Source organism: Micropterus salmoides, unplaced genomic scaffold (genome assembly GCF_014851395.1).
Source record: "Micropterus salmoides isolate LMB-PRFRI ecotype aquatic unplaced genomic scaffold, ASM1485139v1 Ms_hic_scaffold_12, whole genome shotgun sequence".
In the NCBI taxonomy this organism is placed as follows: Eukaryota; Metazoa; Chordata; class Actinopteri; order Centrarchiformes; family Centrarchidae; genus Micropterus; species Micropterus salmoides.
The window spans coordinates 16833111-16857773 of NW_024040263.1; the positions used below are offsets into that span (position 1 = coordinate 16833111).

General features: G+C 42.1%; 1 protein-coding gene across 4 annotated transcripts in view; it reads left to right on the plus strand.

Moving 5' to 3' along the window:
* The first annotated feature begins 6789 nt into the window (after positions 1–6789).
* The window catches only part of rhbdl3 (rhomboid, veinlet-like 3 (Drosophila)), a 65236-nt gene continuing 47362 nt past the window's right edge, over positions 6790–24663 (plus strand). The window contains exons 1-3 of one of the 4 annotated variants that reach the window (XM_038713751.1): positions 6790–7132; positions 7216–7835; positions 8488–8511. In XM_038713751.1, the coding sequence (XP_038569679.1) occupies positions 7695–7835; positions 8488–8511 (165 nt within the window). In that variant the 5' untranslated portion in view covers positions 6790–7132; positions 7216–7694. Of the gene's footprint in view, positions 7133–7215; positions 7836–8487; positions 8512–18489; positions 18642–24663 lie in introns of those variants that run through there. The other 3 variants (XM_038713750.1, XM_038713753.1, XM_038713752.1) reach the window with 3 other exon arrangements.

Sequence of the window (24663 nt, forward strand, 5' to 3'; positions counted from 1 at the left end):
GGTGTTCTGGCATTGTAGACGCTATATTGAATACATACCTTTGAAGAAGAAGCAATACAGCAGGGGTCGGCAAATTTAGCATCTGAGCAATTTTAAATGGTGGGTGAAACGGTAGACGGGACAGTTGGTTGCAATTCTTTACCTCACCGCTAGATGCCACTAAATCATCACACTTAACCTTCAATGCAACGGTATATCTATCTTGAATGAGTATCTTTTCTTGACTGGATTGAGTGGTGTGTAGATTAAATGTGCAGTATGAACATGTTCATCCTATTTTAAGTTTTGTCGAAATCATGAAATTTAGAGTCTCCAAACAGTCCTAACAAGGAGGAAACTGGAGCACCCAGAGAAAACCAACAACCCATGCTAACAATATGCATATTGCACACAGAAAAGATGAGTGCCCGACTTCTGCTGTAAGGCCACAGTGCTACACACTGAGCCACCTTGCTGTCCTCATAGAGATCTACAAAGGCTTTACAGCTAAATTCTTGAAAGCAAGTTCTCAGGTGTTTTGCTACAAAATATTCATAGACCTGATCTTGACTCTGCAATGTTGTCCACATTGCAGCAAGACCAAATCATCCTCTTCCACTAAGAGAAGCATCTAATGCAGTTCTACTTCCGGTTGGGCTTGCTGTCTTCTGTGTCGTCCAGGTTGCTGTTGTCCTCCAGAACAGCGGCAGGTGCAGCAACAAGGGTAGAGGTGGAGTCCTCAGATGTGGAAGCTGACACATCACTTTCACTGACGGATTCCTCATCAGATGTGTCCTCCAGCACAATTCTGTTCTGTGGAGGAGCAGGCTGAACTGCAATGAGACCTGTTGGCAGTGTTACCATGACTGCTGCTGCATTTTCCCTATGAAATAAAAAAATAAATAATTTTTACAAATTACTCCATGTCAGTGACGATAAAACCAGCCACTAGCATTGATTTAGTGGAAGTCTGACACCATCTTACCCAATTTGCGATGACACATCTACATAGGTCATCATAATGGTGTCTTTCCTGATGTGGGCCTGCCTGGTGCTGGGTCCTAGCTTTCCAAAATGAAAATAATTTTGAAAATCTATCATAGTTTTGTAGTTTAATAGGTCTCAAATGGGTGGGGGAAAATATTGTTTTTGCAGGAGGAAAATGTGTGAAAGCTAGCGAACAGCAAACATCCTTTTTTTTGTTTTTTTGCATTTTCATTCACTTAATTCACATGTCACTTAACTGGATTTCTCTTCTTGGGAATAAAATGTTTACATTTTTAAAAATGTTTAATTTTGTACAAAAATTGCTAATTTGCCTGATATGTTTGTCTGCAAGTATTTGCAAAGTAAATTATTTATATTTATACTGAAAATGAGGGTAAGCTTTTTGGCTGTGGTGAGTGAGCTTCAGAATTTCACGACCACATTCCAGTGTTTTAAGACTTACTGTGCAAAAGAGTCAATAAATATGTCTATCTATCTTTATTCTTTTCAGTTTATGAAGAGATGTATTTATTTTGCCATAACATACCAGTGAAATGATTTTGTGTGTTTCTGAAAACCATTAGATACAGGTGACTCTGGGGCAGAGAATGATTGTGTAAAGTGTTACTTGTTGTGAAAATAATGCAGAAAGTATTTTTTATTAATTATTGAAAAGGAGATTCTTCACTATAATTTTGTATCTGATATCTCCCCACATGATCAACTTTTATTTTATCCTGTTCTAACAAGATAATGTTGGTTACATTTCCTACATGCTATCAGGATTTACTAAGGCACAAGAGGGCAGCATTGTTTAAGAAGAAAAATCGCCAGTGAATTAAACCTGTCACCAAATTTAGCGCCTGCCATGTAATGTAGGTTTTAAAATACTGTGTGAAATTGACTCAAGCCTGTTAATTTGTTTAGATAAGTATACCGGCTCTCATAATGAGCCAGTCTGCGAGGGGAGGCAGACCGGGGTGAGATCATGTTGACGTGGTCAGTGATATTGTACAAAGTGGGACTTTCTTAGTGTATAGTAAGAGCTGGAACCACTTTGAGGAATATTATACATGTAGATCGTTATCTTATTGCATTGTTGTTCCAGCACAGTCACCTCAACTTACAAAACCCACTTTGCTCTTCAACAAATGGGCCGTCTCTCTCCAGATGAAAGCCTCTCATTAAGTAAAATGAAATATAATTTATAAACCATGCTCATCAAGTTGATCCCTCTATAATTTAACAGCACCCCTGGGTCATCATAGTGAGTGTTTGGTATTGGGTTAATAATAGATTTCACCTACTTAGATGTTGTTTTGCCTGATTCAAAGCATGTTTTAATTAATCTAGTACATCTTCTATTTCAGTAGACTAGTATTTCATCTCAGGTTGACCATATTTATACATTTTATCAAAACATGTTTCACGAAAAACATGTGTCATTTTTCATGAGCATATTAGTCTGGAGCAGCTTGAACCAACTGGGCAGTAGGCGGTATACAGTGACTTCATCAGGGACTTGGCAGTTGGGATTATCTGGTTTACTCAAAGTCTTGACCTTTAATTTTCATCTCGCCCAGACCTTAGGTCACTGACTCACTAACCCACAAACTTAAAAAGCAGACCCCGACATTGTGTTAAATCAAGCGATACCCTGGGCCACCCAAACACTAAAAGGCTTGGGGTTGTTATCCATATAGGTCTAAGAAACACTGCATTTGGACGTCTGCTTTGTCAGGACATTTAAAGCACCGCTGGTTCTCTCACTAATAACTATCTTTAATTATGTTAGACAGTCAGAAACTTCTGCAAGATAACTCCAAATTTAACTATGAAAATAAAGTCCTAGTGCTAGTAAACCCTACTTTCTGTTGGTACCAGGAAAGTAATCTAAAGGTGCATGTGCTTTAGACACAACAGACCTTTACAGCAGTGATTCTCAACCATGGGTACTTTCGGGTATTTCTGCAGTTCCATAGGGTATATATATTATACACATATTGTGCCAGGTCTAAAACCTGAACGTCACCATTTGCAGTCATTGAGAGTGCATGAAAGGTTTGTGTTAAAAAATAAAAATATATTAAAAATAAAAATAAAATAAATAAATAAAACTGTAACTGTGTGTGTGTATGTTGAAAAAATTAAAAATATATAAAAATTAAAATAAAATAAATAAAACAGTAAGCGTGTGTGTGTTAAAAAAATCAAAATATATAAAAAAAACTCTATCTCTCTCCTTTTTTTCACACTGTCTTCCCTCATCACCCAGTCCCCCCATAATCTGCCTCCCTGCCTATCTGTTACAGCTCTCCAGCTGATGTTAGCACATGACTTGCAAAAGCAGCCACGTCAATGCCACGTCAAATGGAAATTCCCATTGTAGCTAACGATACAATAATTCTCCTCACTCCTTGGGTAATTTGAAAGATGGAAATCTGTCCGAGGGAGATGGTGACAAGGTTAATTTACTTAGTCATTGTGGGATCCAAATAAGAAAGGGTGCTAACATTTTGCAGCTATTGGCACATGTAAAACCTCCAGGGCCTAGTGTTAGTGTTCATTTTCCCATGTTGTTTAGTGCAGTTACACCCTGTAATTTACGTCTTTGTATGAAGGATTTTATTTTGGTTTTCCAGTAAAAGTGAAATAAATGTGTTCATTGTGAAGATATAAAAAGGCAGCTTCTGGTTCAGTGATACGTTTATGCAAATAAGATCTAAAACAGCTCTAAATCCCAACAGCTTTATGCCTTGAAGTTCTTATATCCTATTAACGAGTGTGCAATAGGATCAGCAATTTAGTCCCTAAAGTGTCACCCATGCACTGGCTTTGTCTACACAGACAAAGTTAGGTTTTTTTTATGTTTTAATGATTGCTAGAATGTGAGACATAATAAGTTGACAAAATTCCATAAAACGTCTTTCCCATCTACAAATTACAGAATCACAATATTTGGCCATGGTTTGCTGATCTCTGGCAATGGATAGAGAATGGTTCATGGGTCTTTTTATATAACAACATAACAGACTCCAACTTTAACCCAACGCGGCTGTGTAGGAGTCAGGAAAAGACCCCTATGGGTTAAAAATATCAACTGGCCAGATTGTTTCCATGGCAATGCTATCACATATGGTACCTGGGGGAGTTTCACTATAAGGCTACTGATCAACCTACACACAGCAGACCACACCGTCATCCCATAATTTCTCCTCGTACATGGCTTCCACCCAACTATTAGGTTTGTTTGATCTCTCTTCAGGTAATAGGTAGGTGTATGCCTTAAAATGGGGCCCCATGATTTGGATAGGACGGTTTATATTCCCTAAAACAACCTGGTATTTACAACCCTGGCCACTCCCTCCTTCCTCAGCCTTTAAAGCAAGCGAATTTAGCAAGATTTTATGCATGCTGTTTTTGTAGGAAATTAATAATAATAATAAATAATAATTAGTATTTATGACATAAAATGAGATTACATTAAATGTGAATGAACCCCACTGAGAAAGTGGGCCTTTGTGGCAGCAAATATCAGGATACACAAAGAGAGACACACAGTTTAAACAAACCAACAATTGATTTATTGCAAAAGTAGCATGTGAACAACAGTAAAACATGTAGATGAGACAAAATTACAGGAGATGTCAAATTTCATTTGTCCATATTGTGTGAAGTTGCAGATTAAAATTCAATTAATTAATTACATTTAAGAATGATTGGAACTCTGGCTGCAGGTTAATTTGAAATCCTCTAGGATGTTAATCACATTTGTGCTGCACTTGGTGAGAATTGATCAATAATCGGAAAATATGCACCTACTGAAATGGTTTAATAATTTATTGAATACCATACAGGAGGACTACTGTACTGATTTTTCATTTTTCTTTTGGAGGCTACAAAAATATGAAGCCTATCACTTGTATAAATCTCAAACAATCTCTGACCTGTAACCATATAACAATCCATACTTTCTTGTTCCGTAGCTTTCAACCATAACAGCCTTCCACAGCAGGACTTTGCACAGCTGACAACAAGAAGTGGAATAAGAGAGTATGTGACCCTTAAGTTTCAAAATTGTAAAACCCCAACCAAGGGTGTCACTTTGTGTTTAAAAGTGGTGGGACATAGGGGCTCAGATTAGGGGTGTGAAGAGACACTTAGCTCGCGAGACATCACAATATGTAATATTAGATTCACGAGAGCAAGACAGAAAAGATCCTTAAACAGTGTTTTAAAGATATCCTCAATGCGGAGATATAGGTGGGAGGTCAGGGGGGATCTTTAAACACTTTTCCATTTCCAGCATTCTGGTGAAAGTTTCTGCACCAATTTATGGTTGAAGTGTTTTTATTTATGTAAAAAGAAACAAAAAAGTCAGGTGGCATGTGACATTTCAAAATGTATAAGTATTACAGAATATAATGTAGTGCAGGTCTGAGGCATTCTGTGTAGCTTTCAGATCTGTTTCTCAAATTTTCTCATGTAATATCCCTTTAATATCATCCCAACACATTTGTAGGCGTGATATAGTCTTCCCTCCTCTTTTGTCATGTTCACAGGGAGAGAACGGAAACCTTGGCTAAAAAAGAAACTGTGTCAAGAACTTGTTAAAGTCAGTGATTGGTGCTGCACGTTTTTTGGGTCATTTTATAATCAGCAGCTTGTTTTTTTTTATCAGCAGTTACTTTTTTTGCACAATGCATATTTGTTTTTTCTATATTTTAATTACACTGCATGTTTTCTTAATGTGCAAATAAACCTTTGTAAAGGTATTTCATATATTATTTACATACAAGCTGTATTTCAGAACGTGTTTTAACAAATTATGCTTTAATAAAGTTCCCAGTGTAAATGACACCTGACTCTAACTCCAGTTTTGAACAATATAGCACAGCATTTTATATTTACTGCTTTTAATTTTTGAAACATTTAGTAACACATTATGGCCATTTGGTGGTAAGGGATTAGGTGTTAGAGATGGACTATCTAAATAAAATGCACCTGTAGTAGGCTTCTGGAGTGTATTTTTAAGGTGTGAACATTATTTACAATACTTTGTTGGACAGTTTTTGTTCCATGTTAGAGGTTGAATGTGAACAAAAAAAGTCAGGTTCAACTAAAATAGCAACAAATATAGCCAATTATTACATTTCTTGTAAGACAGCCTTTATAAAGCATTTAAGTTTTCTTTGTAGCCCAACATTTTATTGATGCTTTAAATATCGGTTACAAGTCATTAATAAGAACAACATTGGGTTGCCGAATCGTGACAAATAGGCCTACTTTGGACTGAAATTCCTCTTTCACGCTTTTCTTTTGTCTTCTTAGCTCTTTTCATTTTAGGAAGCCCCTCAAGTGGACCACGAGACAGCTTAACTTCTGGGAAGACTATAGGACCCAGATCCATTCACTAACGATGTCATGTAGGCTAATCTGCAGAGTTGATGAAGTAGGCTACTATAAAAAGGACAAAAGCCTTATGTAGCTCAAAAAGTGAGAAATTCATTTCCCTTTGAAACAAATAGGCTAGAAATTATCTGTAAAGCAATGATGATTAATTTAGCCTATTACATTAGTAGGCTAAGCTTACTGAATATTAGACTGGTGTAATAAATTAGACTATAGTAGGCTATAATAGGCTACACATCATGCACAAATGACCAAACGACCTACATTCTCTAAGACATTGAGGCAGTGACAGCCAGCTGTTCAGCCAGGGAGCCGGAGTTCCTCGAAATCCCTGAGCGGGAGTGGCTGGTGATCCCTCCTCACCGCCTGCCAAATCTCTCCCTGCCTCCCATAGCTCTCCGCCCCCACCCTCACCCTCCCTTTCCATCTCTCTCCCTGTGCCTGGAAGGACGCATGCGGCTGGAGCAGAGTCCCCGCGTCTCCTGGAGCTGAACCAACCTTCCCTGCGGAGGCGGTCGGTGTGTTCCTCCCCAACTCTCTGAGGCTTCCTCTCGGCACGCGGCAGAAGGAGCAGACGGATGTCCCAGCGCTGCGCCGCCGACCGGCAGAAAGCAGCGTGCCAGGTATCATGACGCACCCAAAAAACCGGGCACTTGCTTGGACTTCTCTCTTCGGGTCTGGCGTGTGATGTGATTGTGCCCACGCTGTTTAATCGAGTTTCACCTGATCCCCTGGACGGAGCCATACGAGATTTGTGCGTCATCCGGCCCGGTTTGACATCTCTGTCCCGCGTTTCGTGTTGTTGTCAGTGTTTGATGATGTCATTATTTCTTTCAGATGGATCTCCGCTCCGCTGCTGCCTCTGCTGAGTAGCATCTCTCAAAGTGAGAAGACTTGCTCTGCATGTGTGCGTCCGCCGCTTCACAAACTTGGACCGCTGCCTCTGTTCGTGGCGAACAACATCCAGCTCTGCAAACCTCCGTCACTGCACACTACAAACGGACTTTATAGCCCAGAACTTTTACTAAACTTTCACCAAATCAACTTTTCCTCTGCGGATGAAGATTTGATTGTCCGAGTCTATGTTGAAGTGTGCTGGGAATAACTGGTGTACGCACGCCTCTTACATGTGTGTCATCTCACCTGCACTCATTTGACCGTCTAAAAATACAAGAAAGATCCGACTTAAAGGGACGCACAGCATGATACACAGCGCCCTTGCCTTCCGCTGTTGCTGACGCACATAGGGAGCGAAAATTGGCTGTAAACTATGGGGAGTCATTCCTGAGGATTGAGTCGCTGCTCTCCGCGGGTGTATGGAGAAGAGCAGCCCGAGGATGACGGGCGGGCCCCGGGAGACGCCGGTAAACTCCTCTCCGGCGGTGGCAGCCAACGCGGAGGGTGAGGAGATCGAGGTTTTGGAAAGCACCGACGTCCTCCCCGTGGCTCAAGAGGACGTAAGTATACACACAGTACAGAGGGTACCTCAAATGCACATTCCATATAACCACTACATTTTTCAAATATTTACAATTACCTAGCAATACCTTCACTTTCCTTTGCACTGGAGCACATCCACGCGGTGATTTTGACTGATTTAGACTAAAAGTAATTTATCTAAATGTCATGGCATAACTCATAAATGGAGTTCAACAGTAACACCAGAGGGGATTTAAAATACTGAGTTGGACAATGAGAGTAGCCACCAAAGACACACAGCACATCCCTTTTCCAAGGGACTCTCTCTCTCTCTCTCTCTCTCTCTCTCTCTCTCACACATACACACACGAACTCCGCTCTCACTTCAGTCTCAGACTTTCAGATAGCCTACTGTAAGAGCCCCCTTACACATAATGATCCACACCTTGGTACGTTATTATCTCTTGCTGTGGCTCATTGACCACAATGATCAGATAATAACAGCATGTGATGGCAAGACTGCAATTAAGGCAAATGCGCACAGACATGAAAGTCCTTTTGGCCAGGATTCATCATTTCCAAACAGGTGCTCTTCTCTCGCTCTGGCACCTGTTTCTGAGATTGTTTCCCCCACTGTCCACCTCTCACTCACTCTTCCCCTTTCTCTTTATCTATCTTTCCTTGTCTCAGCAATGGAAGGCTCTGTTTGACAAGGTATGTAGTGCTACAGTGGCTTGACTCTCTTACCATATATGCATGTTTAACTCATTGTGGAGCGGTGTTGTCTTCAAAGGTGCTCATCTGTGTGTGAATTGTTTGTGACCTCTGACAATCGCTGTTATCAGCCTGAATCAAGACAGATGTGCTAAGCAGATGAAACACTGCACTGTCCCGCTTAAAGGTCATGAAACATGGGGAAGAATTTGGATGGACTGAGATTCAGTGTTGCACCAAAAGCATAATCGGGAACAGGAAAACTGGATAAAGTAACCTTTTAATGTGAAAAAGTAAATATTTTGACTTTTTGTAGTGTGTAAGTCGTGTGTGCCCGAAAATTACTTCTATGGTGTGATTTTTTTCTAATTGTGTCCATGTATCATGACCATGACATTGTAATTATACTTTAATACTGGCTTTATCACTAATATAAGTGACTTAAATTTTGCATGTAACTGTCAGATTTTTTAAATTCTATGCCTAGAAATCATCAAGCTCACTCATGTTTGCCGTCCCTCCTGTGCTGCTTACATTACATTACATTTACATTTAGCTGCTTAAAGCATCCCAAAAGATTTCATGCTGGTGAATACAGCTATTTTTCGAGCGCTCACTCGCTTCTGTCTATAGTTTTTTGATTACTTTCTTTCTGTGGGTACATATCTGGCACTAGAATTTAATTTGGCTAAATGAGGTGAAACCAGCTGGCAAAGATGGCACAGCCTTCTCTCCTTCAGCCCCAGATTGTGATTTAGGCTGATCAGACAAATGTATTTTTAGATCAAAATCTTGCCTTGTGGAGCTTTAAATCGCTGCCTGCTGGGTAACAATCACAGCATAACGTGCGACCAGGCTGCGGCTTTGTCAAACCAAACTCCTGTAGAGGCGAGAGCATCAGAGGAGTTGGAGTATGTGGGTGTCATCCACCGACATTGACCCTGATAATACAATTAGGGTGATACATAATCCTAGAGGGCTTGATCTATCAGTCAGACCAATCTTGTGAGAAACACATGCAGACGTGCGCCCGCACACACACACACACACACACACACACACACACACACACACACACACACACACACACACACACACACACAATGATACATCCAAGAAACCCCAGGAGAAGAGAAATACTGACCGTCTGATCATGCAAGCAGCATGTTGGACTGACAGACGGCAAATGGGCCCCCCACTATCACACACACACACAGACACACACACACACACATACACACACGTACATATACATGCACAGACACCACTCTGTGGGGCTGCCACAGCACCTGCCTGCCCTGGGGCCCCCTACTTTCTCCAGGGAGGGAATTGTATGTGTGTGTAGGGGGGGTTAGCAGAGCTGTTTAGGGTTGAGCCAGAGGCTCGTGTCAGGCTCACTCTTTCAGGGGGATACTGAGGTCCCACGGGATTACGGGAAAGGCTAGCTGGGGTGTGGTGTGTGTATGGGTGTGTTAGTGATGGATCATATTCTATGGACAGGCATTAAGTGGGCCTTTCAAACCGCTGGTCTTTATGCATGCAGCACAGCTTTGAATTTCCTCAAGTGGACGTCGGTCTAAAAAACGTGGGTTTGTCAAATGGCAAGGTCACTGCCCGGTCTGGCAGCAACAAATGTCCTTTCAATCCTTTATTCTCCTTACCTTCTTCCTCAGTGAGTTGCTCCATTAGTCAAGGGGCTGACCTCGGAGACCCCCAGCTTCTGTCAGGCGACTAAGGGAGAGAAATGATGGGTCACTAAAGACAAGAAAAAGAAGGATTTTAAACCAGTCGAACAACCTGTGTCACTGCATGAGAGATAAAAGAACAAGGTCTAGTCTTCTATTTGTCTACTGCAAAGATTGTGCAAAGTGCATCTATTTATGTCCAATATGTGTGTTTTATTGGCAGAATAATCAGGGCAGACGTAAAATAACACATCTACAATATCAACGATGACACTTACTGACTGCATGGACTGCATTTACTGGCACTGGCCTAACCATCGAGGGGTTCAGTATCTTGCTCAAGGACACTTTGACATGTGGACAGGAGGAGGCAGGGATCAAACTGTCAGCGTTGAATCATTAATGGATGATCTGCTTGGTGAAGACATTTTCATTGTGGTCCTTTATATAAAGAGAGTAAAGATTGTGTTACTGTAGGTGGCTGGGCAACATCACACATCCAGCCATCCAATACAGGCTTTGGCATGCTTCAGATGAAGTTGTTGTTGGATTGTGGAGTGGCAACAATGTCAAACAAGGGGGCAGGTTGTAACTTTACAAAACTGACAACTGACAGACATGCCCACTTCACGCACCGATTGGCCAGGTACTCCGTCCCTTCTTGACACCATCAATGTCTTTGAGGAGAGACTGTCTGAACGTGTGTCATTACACCCATTTGTACGAGATGGCAGGCTTTTCATCACGCCTTTGAGTTTGGCCGTTCGGATCACCAACACTATGCCTGCAGCCAGGGGTATACTGGGACTGAAATTCAGCCCAGGACTTTGAGATAGAGAGGCCTTTTATGTGAGCGCCCTTTGGGGGCTTGGAGAAATATTTTTTGCACTTATTTTAATTCGTATTAGTGTTTTTGCTGTATACAGAGAATCAGATTATGCTGAAGACCTTCAAGAAACTTCAGGATGACACCTGCCTCCTCAGTTTGTATAAGCAAGGCAGCTCTGCACTGAACAAGACCAGGTCCCATAAAATACAGCAGTGTGTATGTGTGCATAAAAATCCCTCATCTTTATCTGTGAGTCGGCCTCTCTCTGGCTCAGCTTCCCATGTGCTGGACCCTCTGCTTTTACTGATTGTACAGTTACATATGCACGTAGAAAATCAGTAATAAATGACTTAAAATAATCTATTCGCTAATTCTAAAAACACACTGTCCCTGTACCTGCATTGTTTTGTCTGGTTTCATTTACCTTCTCCTCCTGCTGCTCCTCCTGTTCCTTCTCTCCCTCCTCATCAACATGACTGGGGTCATCATCACCCTGTACCCTGTCCCTGTGCATCACCTCCACAGCTAATATACATAAAGACATACAGAGATTCCTCGGTTAATTTGGCACATTTAGCTGCCTCTTCTGCCAGCATCACACTTTCCTTTTCCCTCTTTCACTCTCTTCTCCACATTTACTGTCTCTGTTGATCCTATCACACAACCCAGCACTGACTTCAGCCACCCGACAAAACGTTTTGAGATTAAACTCGCTCCAAATGGAAAGTAAACTTCTTTGATCGGCCATGTTGAGCCAATCAGATTTCAGCAAAAACGAAGATTGGTCCAAGTTGGGAGGGGACGCTCATACACCCCCTCCATATTGAAAGTATTGGTTTGGCCCAGTCAGACACACAGACAGCGTTTGCTTCAGCAGACTGGCCGGCCGGTGCGGTCACGGATCATAAAGTAAAACAAAAATTGAAAAATAGAAACTCCTGACCCCTGGCCGGTTCGGCCTGAATGGACCAGCCGTTCGGTATTGCTCCCGAACACTTTAATGGCCAGTCCGCCCCTGCCTGCAGCCTTTAGATGTGGTTGGACGACACTTGTTATTTTTTTCAAGAATGCTCTGTTCTACCCTTCCAAACTTCTCATGAGCCACGATTTGACCTTCTGGATAGTAGTTGTAACTTATTCAATCAATGAAATGTTCCAGTGAGTGTAATACATTGGCAAAATAAGATGTCCAGAGATGAAGACAATGATACATCCCTTGTGTTAATCAATTCTGGCACCCCTGTCTAGTCACAGGCAGAGTAGACCACATTCATTTCAGTCCATCCAATCAGGGATGTTTACACAGCAGAGAAAAGACAGGATCATCTTCTCTCCCCCATCCTTTTTTCTGTTTTGACATTGGCTTTTCTTCCAGCTTCTTTAAAGCAGTTTGGGCCGTGTACAAAACCTTCCCATCATATCATTTTTACTGACTCCCATGTGAACTAGCTACATACAGCTATCAATTTCTGGGTTTCAGACCATTGGGGGCTAGAATCAAAGTGCTGTGTCGCTCTGTTCGCTTTTCAGTTCACTCCTCTCTCCTGTCCCCGGAGAGGATTTTGTTGCTGTATAAGTGCTTTTCTCCTCTGCGTGCAGGAAGTAAGAGCAAACCTCAGAATGCTTTGATTCATGTTGCCCATCGCCTGAAACAAACATGAGGACTGAACGCAGCCAGAGGCGACATCTAATGACGCAGAAGAGATGCTGTTAGGAGGATGATAGCTGCACTGCCCTCATAATCAAAGTGTCCAAGCCTCTATTTGTCCTCTACACGCACATGCACCAATTTGGAAAGACTGCAGCCATGGTAGCCTGATTACACACAATGTATTTATCATCCAAAAGAAAGAACAGGGTCTGTTTTGGAGTCTCACTAAAGTACCCCTTCGTGTTGTTGTTTTGGGGGATTTCTGGGGATTTGAAGATGGACCACAGTTTATGTCCAGGATTTATCTGATAAATCGTATTAAGCATGTTTAGATCGCACCCCAAAATAAACCAATCTTTATTTTGTATTCCCTGGGAAGACACATCAGATGGATTTCTCCTGTACGACTGTGTCAAGGAGGAGCTAAATTAGAAATTCTTTGTCTTTTACCTCATTATCTTTCTTCTCATGTTCGTCTGTATAAATTTTCTCTGTCTTTAAGTTGCCTCAGCACAGTGAGTGATTTTGTACAACGTGAATGATGAAGGGCTACACTTACAGCAGAGACATGCTAAGCCATTATCTAAGGGGAATGGGATTGTCCCAGTGCTTGTAAAGCCTGAGATTGGAAGTCCCCTGGTGTACAACCTGGAAACCTGGCTCATCTCAAGGTCGATGGAGCACTTGTAGAGACAGGATGTATACAAAGCATTGACTGGATATCTGTGGTTCTGTGCAATAGAATCTTTCTTTCTGTTTTTTTTTTACTCAGATGGCTCATCTCTGCAGCCTTGCAACAGGATTTTTTGTCTCTTGTATTCTTAGAAGACTAAAATCGCTACTATCATGAACAGAAACAATTCTGGGCTTTTTGTCTGTGTGCGTATGTGTGTGTGTGTGAGTGAGAGATCCGTATGTGTGTCCACTGTTGCCTTTGTGTTGACAGCCTACTCCCAATGGCATGTTGAAATACCCCAGGCACGCACACGCAGGAGCTTAATGATTAAACACTCACATGGCTGCATACTTTCCATGGAAGTGTTTTCCCCTCAATTTCTTGCTTGGTAGCTTATAAAAAGCCTCTGCATGCAAGTTATGATCCCAAAACCTCTCACTGTAACCGCACAAATTTAAGTCTTTTAGACCTTTTAGGAATGTTGCCTAACCAGAGGGACTTACACAGTACATACTGTTTTAGTGAAAACACTGTATCAGCCATATGGTACATGATTTATGATCATCCCATCACTTTTTAACTTAAGTAATGACAGAGAGGTCTGTCGTTAGAATAGCCTGGCTCGGGTCATTAATTAAAACAAGTAGAAATTCAGTGGTGGGGAAGCCACCTGTTCCCGGTGGGACTCGTGTTTCCCAGAGTCTGTGTCGTGCGTTTCAATGAGCTTGTTAGATATTCAGTGGCCATGGCCGAGAGAAAACGAAGGTCATTATTTAATTCGTTTTGTCTGGCAGTGCCGTCTCACCCCACCTCATGGCACGGCACAGCAGACACCATCTCAGTGTCGCTCTCTTTTTTTTTTTAAACTTACACTTCAAAGGAATGGTCTACCACCCAGGTAACTGACACTTAATGGGTAAGCCAACTGGGAAGCCTCAGCTGCGTTTACTGGTGCATGCAGGGACAACATGTCCCGCCACGCCCTGTCAGTTTTACCTACATTAAAAAACAGTAGGAGTTTAGGCAATTAGATCATAACCGCAGCCACTGCAATTACTGATGGCAACAGTAGTAGAGACTGTATGCAGCTGTTAAGTTAGTCTTTTTGAGTAGGTGAGGAAAGAAAGTTTCAGCTGCGCCGGTTGAAAGACTCAGGTGTTTGGAGATTGAAAGGAACCTGCACACAAAAGGGTAGGATTTCAAGATAACTGAGAAGACTTCAAACAATAGAAACTTTTCTTTGCTACATCACAGAACTGATGATGATCCAAAATATTTTCTATTTATGCACTTTGATTTTTTTCACCTGTTTTATCACTTAAGTAAAGCACATTTTTGCATTAGTCGGCCTCTTCTTGGGTTTCTTTCCTTTATAGTGTGTTGATTCCTTGGTCTTTTTCTCTTTACCCATAATATATATGGTATACTGATGTGCTTATCAGCCTAATTGCCACCGACACATACACAGATGGTGGGGTCACAGTCTGCTGACCTGCTCATCGAACACTAGCGGTGATTGACAGCAGCTGAGTCTTGGAGATAACTCAATGGGAATGAGTTTGTAGTGATATTGAACTGTGTTGTCTTGATTCAGTATCGTACAAAGTAGTTACAGGCAGCAAAGTGCATCCCGCCCCATTCTATTAAAAAGCTTCCAGGCTGTTTGGTGATGAAATAACAGACAGAGCCTCAAACATTTTCATTGAATGATTTAATCAGAGCTCATCTTTCCATGCTCGTCTGCCTATCCCGTGCTCGACTCTAAATAGATTTCCTTAATGAAGGTGGCGGAGTGTGAAAACACGCTCTGCTTTTATGCAGAAGTAAAAATAGCTGCTGTGCCTGTCGATCTGTAAATGGGAAAAAGAAGACGGCATGCCAGTTTACCCGTAATTGGCTACAGTGTGCAAACTCATAGCAGGGGTGGCATGAAATCGAAGTGTCTCTTTTGATATGGCTCGGTGATCTAGCCACCTCCATATGCTTTGTGTGTGTGTATGCGTCAGTACATACAGTATGTTTGTACCCAGCAGACCTAAAAATGTAAATCCATTACTAGAGGCCGGGGGAGGGCAGTGGAAGTGACAGCCCACAACCCCGCTGTGCGGTGAAGGCTGGGTATGCCTGCTGCCTTTTAGGACCAGCAACAGTGTCAGTGTTGATGGGGCTCCTACACAAATGAGCCCAGATTTGTTTGCTTTCTATCTTCTCTTTCATCTCCCTCTCACTTATTACCTCTATCTCTCCGTCTCTCATCTTTTTGTTCTGAAGTCCGATTCCCCATCAGAGTTAAGTGGATGACATTGTAGATGTGAAGAGGCTTCGATCTCAGTCTGCTCATCGATGCTTTCATCTCATCTCTTTTCATTAGCTCTGCACAGTTCACGGCCTTCACCACTTACTTGTTCATCAGTTTTAAAATAATGGCACAAGAAACTGAAGGGCCACAGTGCAAAAGCATCAAATTAGAGTTTGAACAAGGAGCTGTTTTTAATTGAGGTTGTAGACTTTGTGAGTTCAGTATGTGTCTGTGTCACTGCTGGCCGTTTTCAGTCATTGCATTTAAACAAACCAATTGATGTCGTATTGTTTTTTTGTTCTTGTTAAGCCACAGCAGTTAAAGAGGCCAGCAGTGAGCAGTGTTTCTTGTACCACACTGACCCAGCTAAAAGCAAAAAGACTGTTGTTGATTTGATTGTAGTTTATGAATAGTACCTTTTAAAAGACTGACAGTAATTCCTGTGCTGGAGCAATGAAATCACAAATGTATGATAACAAAGTAATCTGACAAAATAGATGACAACTTAATGATAACACCTGTATTGTGAGATCATATGTGCTGACATTTAAAATGAGTGTTCATAGAGAGGGTTGAAGGTGTTCCTCACAGCTCAAGACAGTGCCCAGCATTGTTTGCCAAAAGCTTATTTTCACTGTCCACAATAAGAAGCGAGGCCTAAGTATGTTAAGATGTTCTAAACGCTCTAACAAAAGGTGGGGTTAAAAGCCTGATGCCATAGAGAGGGGGTGAAATGCGATAAAGGTGTGAGGGAAGGCACAGGATTTCTGACAATATGACCATCCGACAAGCACATCGGTTTAAGCATAGTGACGCCTTTATTTTGGATGTAGTGCCAGAATGTGTCCTTGGGTTGCTTATTTTATAAGACTACCTTTGTTCAGGGTAAGTTGAAGAATGTCCTCCTTTCCTTCAACTTCCCAGTCGACCACCACTGTTGAACGGCTTCCAGCTTCCTATTTCAGTTCATCAATCTGGTCCTCCGGGGATCAAAGACACAGCGCCGGTCCATTCTTTCCTTATGGCTGAAAATGTAATACCTTCCCCACATAGTTACAGAGCTGTTGACAGAGCGACATACTTGCCATGACTCATCGCAAACACCTGGGTTCAGTTTGTGTGTGACAGGCTTTTTGGGCTTCTGTTTTCTAGTGACGGCTCCGAGGTTCTAGCGACCTGTGGAACAACAAATGGAAAATGTCCAACGAAGGTTAAAATCAAGGGCAACTGGACTTGGTTGAAGATACTGGAAGACGTTTCGTCCCTCATCCAAAGGACTGGCAGGGAAATTCAGCTATTTAACCTCAGTGGGGTCGTTGGCCCGGGTCATCGATACCGCTGGTTCGTTAGTGTTCCTTGTTGCTGTGACGACAATCGTTACAGTCGTTAAGACTACCTGTGGCCAAGACTGAACGACCATCGTTGGTATCTTCACCTGAGGTCAATAGGTTACGTTTGTTGAGTTTCCTGGGCAGTGATGAAAGGACAGCATTGTAAGTGGGGGATAAGTGGTGGCGTAGACCCCCTCCCCTGTTCAATGACGGCTTCTCAACCCTGGTGTAGATGGGCTTCCTTGACACCTCTTTCAAACCATCCATCTTCTCTGTCTAAAATGTGCACCTGGTGGTCCTCAAACGAGTGTCCTCTGTCCTTCAGATGTAAGTAGACTGCAGAGTCTTGACCTGAGGAGTTGGCCCTTCTGTGTTGAGCCATGCGTTTGTGTAGTGGTTGTTTAGACTCCCCAATATACAGGTCTGTGCATTCCTCACTGCATTGGACCGCATACACTAGATTGCTTTTCTTGTGTTTGGGTGTGCGGTCTTTGGGGTGGACCAGCATCTGTCTTAGTGTGTTCTTGGGTTTAAAAAACACAGGGATGTTGTTTGTTGAAAATCCTCCTGAGTTTCTCTGATACTCCAGACACGTATGGAATCACAATGTTGTTGCGTTTGACCTTCTTTTCCTCCTCCCCTGTAGTTTTGTTCTTCTTGGATCTTGTGGCTGTTTTCACAAAGGTCCATTTAGGGTATCCACAGGCTGTAAGTGCCCCCTTCAGGTGGTTCTGTTCCTTCTCTCTGGCTTGGGCGCTTGTTGGTATGTTTTCCGCTCTGTGGTGCAGTGTTCTCATGACCCCTAGCTTGTGCTCCAGTGGGTGGTGTGAATCGAAGAGTAGGTATTGGTCTGAGTAGTCAGTCAGAACTGAAGAAGTCCTTTGGATGAAGGACGAAACGTCTTCCAATATCTTCAACCAAGTCCAGTTGCCCTTGATTTTAACCTTCGTTGGATAACTATGACCTGGATGACTGAGAATCTTCATAGACAAATGGAAAATGTCCGTCTCTGTCTTTTGTCACAGAGGTTATAGACACCACAGGAATCTTCACCGAGTATGATCCTGAGAAACGCACACACGTACATATTTGGGACACATTCCTATGCCATAGGCCATACAGATCTACAGTGAAGCCTGGCAGGTGCACTGTTGACACAGGTACAATAACCCTGTGTTTGCTGTGTACACCTGTTTATGTGTGTGCGTGTGTGAAAGAGAGAGAGAGAGAGAGCTTGTGTTAACTGATTTCTGCCTCTTCAGTCAAGCGTTGGCCATTAGGGAATGTTCCACACAGAGTGTACCACTCAGCAAACTCTTTCATTACCCTCTGTTCTCCCTTTGGAAAAAAAGTTTAGTCTTTACTGAGACAGATGGCAACGTTGACAACCACCACAAACGAAAGCTGACAACTACCCAGCGCAGATGTTTATGCCTGCATGCTGGATTTGTGATGCCAGCTACACTTTTTGGGTTTGAACTTTAAATTGTTGTTTGCTGTCTTTCAGATCACTTTGTCTTGCTATGTGCTCAGCTGTCCGTGAAGCACTGTTCAAACAAACCGCCTCACCAGCATCTCCCTGTTTATTCCTCCTTCTCGTCCTCTCCCTGGAGAGTTTGCACTGAATTCATGGCAGGCTGCAGTGTAGACAAGATAAAGGTAATGGCGTTTTTTTGCTGCTTTATAAACGCCCACGCTAAACCTGTAGGTAGATTGCTTAGTTTGCAGTTCACAGCCACTGTTCGCTTTCTAGATTCACGTTCTTTTTTAGAAGCATTTGTTGTCTAGAGAAAAATCTGTACAGTATTACCTTTTAAAGACATCAGGTACAACCCTGTGCTAATTCTCTCATTTGTCTTTCCTCAGTGTTGCCTTGTCTCGTTTGTGTATACACGACAACTTTCCAGAAGCTTAAAGCTTTCCTTGCAACTCACAAAGCAGTGTCTCTTTACTTGACACCTCACGTATGGGAATAAAAACTGTTTCCACTTGGCATGACGCAGGTGGGGTCCCAGTCAGCTTTTGGGCCTGTGATAGACTGTGAACACAGAAACCTCTCCCATAGCAGCTGTTCTCTCTGTGCAGCCCTGCGTCAGATTCCTCTGTCTGACTAGCTCTGTAAGATTGCTCAAATAAATTAAGGTGATTAAGAGGATTCCCCCAGACTCTGTGGTTGTCCCGGTTTCAAGATCACAGTGCCTAAAGAATGACACTGTTCACACACATTCACAGAATAGTCAAGTTAGTGTGAACATTCACCTGATGATATATTTTGTTTTAATATGATACCTTATTTACGTTTTGAAGTAACCAATCTAAACTAATCCAGGTTTATATGCATTTATTTTGTTTGTTTACCCAGAAAAGTACACAGTGCATTGATACACGCACACCCTGATACCTATACAAATATATACATATATAAATGGCATTATTCTCTCTTTTATTAAATCAGGTAATAAAATTGAGTATGTGTCCTTTATAAAAAAAAGATTTTGAGAATAAAGTTGAAATATTTTAAGAAAATTACTTCATTTTGAGAATATAGAGAATATATAGAACATAATTTTACAAGTAAAATTGTAACATAAGTTAATCAGGTTGACATTTGAAGCATGTACTGCAAACATCACTGGTGACATTTTTTAGGACAGTAAAGGTGGGTTTGGCCTGTCAAATAAAAGTATTCAGTCTCGGATGCCGTGGCTGTTTTGCTGTTGTCATGGCAACCTGGCCTGGCCCAGCCTGGCATGCTCAGCAGATGCCCAAGGTGAGCGACAGTGCTTAGCTTTCACCCAGATCTCCATTCCCGTCCTGTCCCCTCCGTTTCGTCTTACAGGGCATCACTGCCAAAGCCTACCAGCAGGGCCAAAGTGCTGAAATGCTGAACTGTGACAAGGAGAAACCACATGACACAACACAAAAAACAGGCCAAGAGAAAATATAGCCACTTTTGACCCTTTACTCCCTGAAGTGATGTCTGTCTTTGTGGCAGTGTTGTTGCCGACTGCTGGTGTGTTTTTATGAAGAGGTGAATTAGATACACTGCAGAGCACATACTGCTCATTTGCAACATGGAATTATTCAGTGTATAAAAACTTGGCCAGATGTCTTGTATGTGATTCATTGATGAGGGCTCATGCCAAAATAGGTAAAAAAAATTAGGTCACAGATGGAGTTGGTCCCACTGATAATAAAACGCAGTCACGTTTACAGTGAAGTATAAGGGTCTGAGAAGAGTCTGTGACCCCCTTCTCTGAAGTATATCCATGGTGCCAATTACATCAGACTGTTCATAGACAAATCTTTATGTTTGTGTTGATCATGAAAAGAGATACCTCTGCTGTTCCGCAGTGGGGACTGCAATAACATAATACAGTTGTCTGTAATTAAGATTAAAAACTATTTTTCACAATACAGACATGTCTTTTTTGAAGAGATTAGTCTAGTGAAGAGTAATAAATCACGGTGCAGTATATTGTCACAAGTCTTTGGTCTTTAGCCCAAATATTTTGTGACATTTGCTCATTTCATGGTTGAGCTGGTGTAAATTCATGTAAGTTGGATTTTTGGGTCTTGAAAACAAATGGTGAAATCTCCCCTTTGAAGTAAGAATGCACTGAATCAGTTTTTACTCTCCCAATACCTCAGCTCAGAGTATCTGCCGATGCAGAGTACTGATCCAATACCAGTATTCTGTTATTCCCAATTCCCAAAGTCTCAGCTGGCTTTTCGATAATACATTCTGACATAGTTTTTTTGTATGGTTAACCCAGCTGAGTTAACAATTACTGCTATTTCAAGATATTATTGCGAAGTCTCTTAAAATGAATGCTTGGCGACCTTTCGAGATTTTTTGTGTCTGTGCTCTACTTCGTTCGAAAAATACAAACTAAAACTCTGTTTGTCTTTCTCAAAACTTGCTCAGAAACTCTCAGAGCTACTGGATGTTCAGCACTAATGCCACTGCACTTTAAAAACTATTTATTGCTCCAATTTGGATGTTCTTCAAGAACTCTAAGCTGTCTGCTTGGAGTCGGATTACACAAATTGCATATTAGTGTGAAGTGTGAAAACAGGGCCATGAGATAGCCTTTAGGCTGTCCTGCCCAGTGACAACATTATCACCCTGACAGTGTCGCTGCCTAATAAAAATCTTCTCAGTTTCAGGGGCAGAGGGGGGGAATTCTTATCTTTGTCGCTGGGTTTACTGCAGACAAAGTTGCAGATACAGCATCTCATCATGGTGCCTGTCAGCATCGGGCACTGAGGGTGTCATTATGATAAGAACTATCTCCTTCAGGGGAGCAGCTGCCAACGTTGTGATAAGTTACAATTCCATTACAAGTGGAATAAGGATCCTTTTTAATCGTCACTTCTACAGCAGAGCCTTCCCAAAATAAATGTAACTTTTTAATAGGGTAAATGTAACAGTCTTTATGTTGGTACAATTATATATGCATGTATGTTTTTCATCAAAATGGTGATTCTTTAGTCCAGGACAGTAGCAGTAAAAGTGCTCTAATGAAACAGATGTGAGTGTGTTCTGTCAATTGCTCTGGTATTTTCTGTCTAAAAAATTACGTTGAGACAAATCCATAGTTCATTTCGTTATCTTGACTGTCGCCGCAGATCTCATTATTTTCAGTCTTTCTTATACCTCAACAAGAACTGTGGGTTGAAAAGATAGTGGCAATGAGACTCCGCTCTGATTAATCACACAGGAAAGGATGGAACAAGAAGCAGGCAATTTCACTTCCTCTGCCTCTTGAAGTGACTTTTCTTTTAAACTTTCTGAAGATGCAAGTCTATAGGTCTTTTCAGACAGGTAGCGATTGACAGACCTTGCAATTAATTTTCAATGAGATGCAAGTGGGCAGGTAGGGAGGTGCAGGCAAGCTGACAGGCTGAGCAACAAGCAGGCACAAAACCGTGAAACTGCCCACCTGACGGCACACTTGAAATGTGTTGAACTTTTGAATAGAATATATCTTTATTGTCCATCATGGTGGAAATTGTTTTTGACTCACCAAACACAAGAAACAACCATATGCGAAACTTGTTTTCTTGGCAATGCGCATTGCAAATTGATGGAAAACTAAAACTAGGCTATGGTTACCACATATAGAGCGCCTGACGCTTACTCACTGAGCGCTTGTCTCCCTGTCTGTTCACGTGAGAGCGGGCTGAGTGTCGTTTACTGTTTGAAAACAGTAAGCGTCACTTTCGGGAGTCTTGTCATCACCATGAGGTTTGCCTGCAACCAGGAAGTCACCGCTGCTGGCTGAGAATTACGACTCCCTGACCCCAAATTGCAAGCGCTTAAAAAATAGCTATATAATGCAGTTGAAGGGATAATGTGTTGAGTGAGCTTTGGAGGTGTTAGTTGATGGATTTTTATTACCTTTGGACAGAGCCTAGTTAACTTTAATCAGAGGAAAAGCATTCAGGTACAAAGTCAGAAAGATACTTGAGATCTTTGATTAAACAAAGCACTTGTGTTATTTCTATAATAATTGGCATCATCAAATAACATCATCAAATGAGAACAAAAAGGGAAAAATTTCCATGTTAAAAATTGGGGCTCATCGTCATGATTGATGAAGATGGGAATGCTTTGGCTGATGCATGAAGGCATTATATCAGCCTCAGTTCTTCAATACATAGAACTGTCTTTTCTGGAGTTTTTTTTCCTACACAGTAATGCAGTTTGAAAGAAGTCCTCTCTCGCCTTAAAAGGAAAGGGGAGTTGGTCATAGAGAGAGCGGGGACTGTTTCTTGCTTGCTGACCTCTGAGGATTATAGGAATAGGATTATGAAGTAGAGAGTGCCGTAGTGGGGCTTTCCACCACCACCAAAGATCAGGAGGCAGCTGACTGGCTGACTGCCTGATTGTAGCCGATTAATAAAGCTCCTGCTTGCAGAATTGTCCCAACACAGCCCAGGAAGTGAAATGTCAGTTGTGGCAGAGGGCATTTGTACCTCATACTGCTATAATATGTCCTCTCCCCTCCACTGCCTTATCCGTCTGGTAGAGGAGGGGTTCTTGTTGAAGATTGACAGACAGTTTGAAGGGTCCCACCCGACCCAGATGGCAACCTTGAAAATGTTTCAGACAGTCACACTAGCTCCCTGATCCTCACCCCCAGCCTTGGTCAGCTCCCTCTTTTTTCATGCCTTTTCTTCTAGAGATTTAAAGAAAGTAAGAAGGGGGCCTCCCTCCGGGGCAGCCCCAGCCTCGGGTCCATTTGCCAGCTATTAGAGATCATAAATCTCAACGGTGAATGGAACCACTGCCATCAGTGGTGCAGGGTTTTGATGGTGTTGTGGGGGGGTTGACCTCAGGGCAGAAAAAGAGTCTGAATGGGAGAGAAAGACAGCCTGGGGACGGCTCGTTAAACAAATGTTTCTCCCTTCTTTTTATTCCCCTTCTTATTCGGTAAAAAGCTGCTGAATGCGTGGAGCAGTGAAGGGATGTTTGATAAAGGGTCCGGTGGTAACAAGAGGTTCTCACCTCAGTGTAAATGGGAGGTTTGGGGGGAAAAGGTCACCAGTCTCCATTTTTTTCTCTATGCTGACCTGCCTGTGCCCTATGCTTGAGTGACTCGACTACCCCAGCACAGTCGATGTGTATGTTTGACAAGGATTTTGACATTTGTGTCTCAGTGAGTGTGACATTAATAGCTGCAGTAGTTTAAGCTTTCCCCTCCTGGTGGGTGTTTGCATGTCTTGAGCCCTGTTTTTGTTTGTGCGTTTCACTGTTTCATACATGCTTCTCTCCAGTGTGAATACTTTCCACAAGCAGCAACAGGGGGTAAATTGTTTATTTGAACGCGCGCTAGACAGCCTGCTGAGGGCCGTTTGGCTGTCTGCTGCAATCCCCTCTGCTTCTGCAGACACGCTCGGCACAGTACAGAGCTCTCCCCCCCCACCCATTTAGTCTGTCTATCCCCCTCTTTTAAACTATCAACCAGTCTGTCTTGCTCCATCTCGCCGTTTGTCACACGAAATCAAACTATGTCCACACTAATGCAGATGATTTTGAAAACACATGTTGTTCTCTCGGTTTTGTCTCTTCATCCAATCTTAAATGTCTGGCTCTAAAATTTAGCTATTTTAAATTCTTTCTAAGATGCCAGTTGTAGTGTTTAAGGAGAAAACATTTGTGTTCCACCTTTCAGTAACACACAGTAGCAGACATAAAGGATTTCTAAAGAAACCAGCTGTACCCCGCTAAGACCCTGGATGTATTAAACTTCTGGGGAAACAAGGACCCACTCCATGGCAAATGATGCAAAGCCTTCGAGCTCGCTCAGGCAGTCAACCCCTGTACTCCAATTATATTGCAAAACAGACCGGACACGGACTGACGATGTGCATGCACTTCTGTTTCTATTACGATGAGGGTCAACATAGGCATAGACAATCACAAGTGTTTGTCATCACATAAGGTTCAAGTGTATTTGGGCTGAATGCAGATAGTCTGAGGTACTGCAAGAAGTCACATGCTTCATGGACTTCATGATTACTTTGCTAAGTCTGTTTCTATGCGCATTTTGTTTTAACATCAAATTTTTCACCTCACAAAAAACTTTGAAGTTACTATACTAGTTAATATATTTATATATATTATATATATACTTATTGTCGGGTGGAACTTTTTTAGGATTTTCTTTTCTTT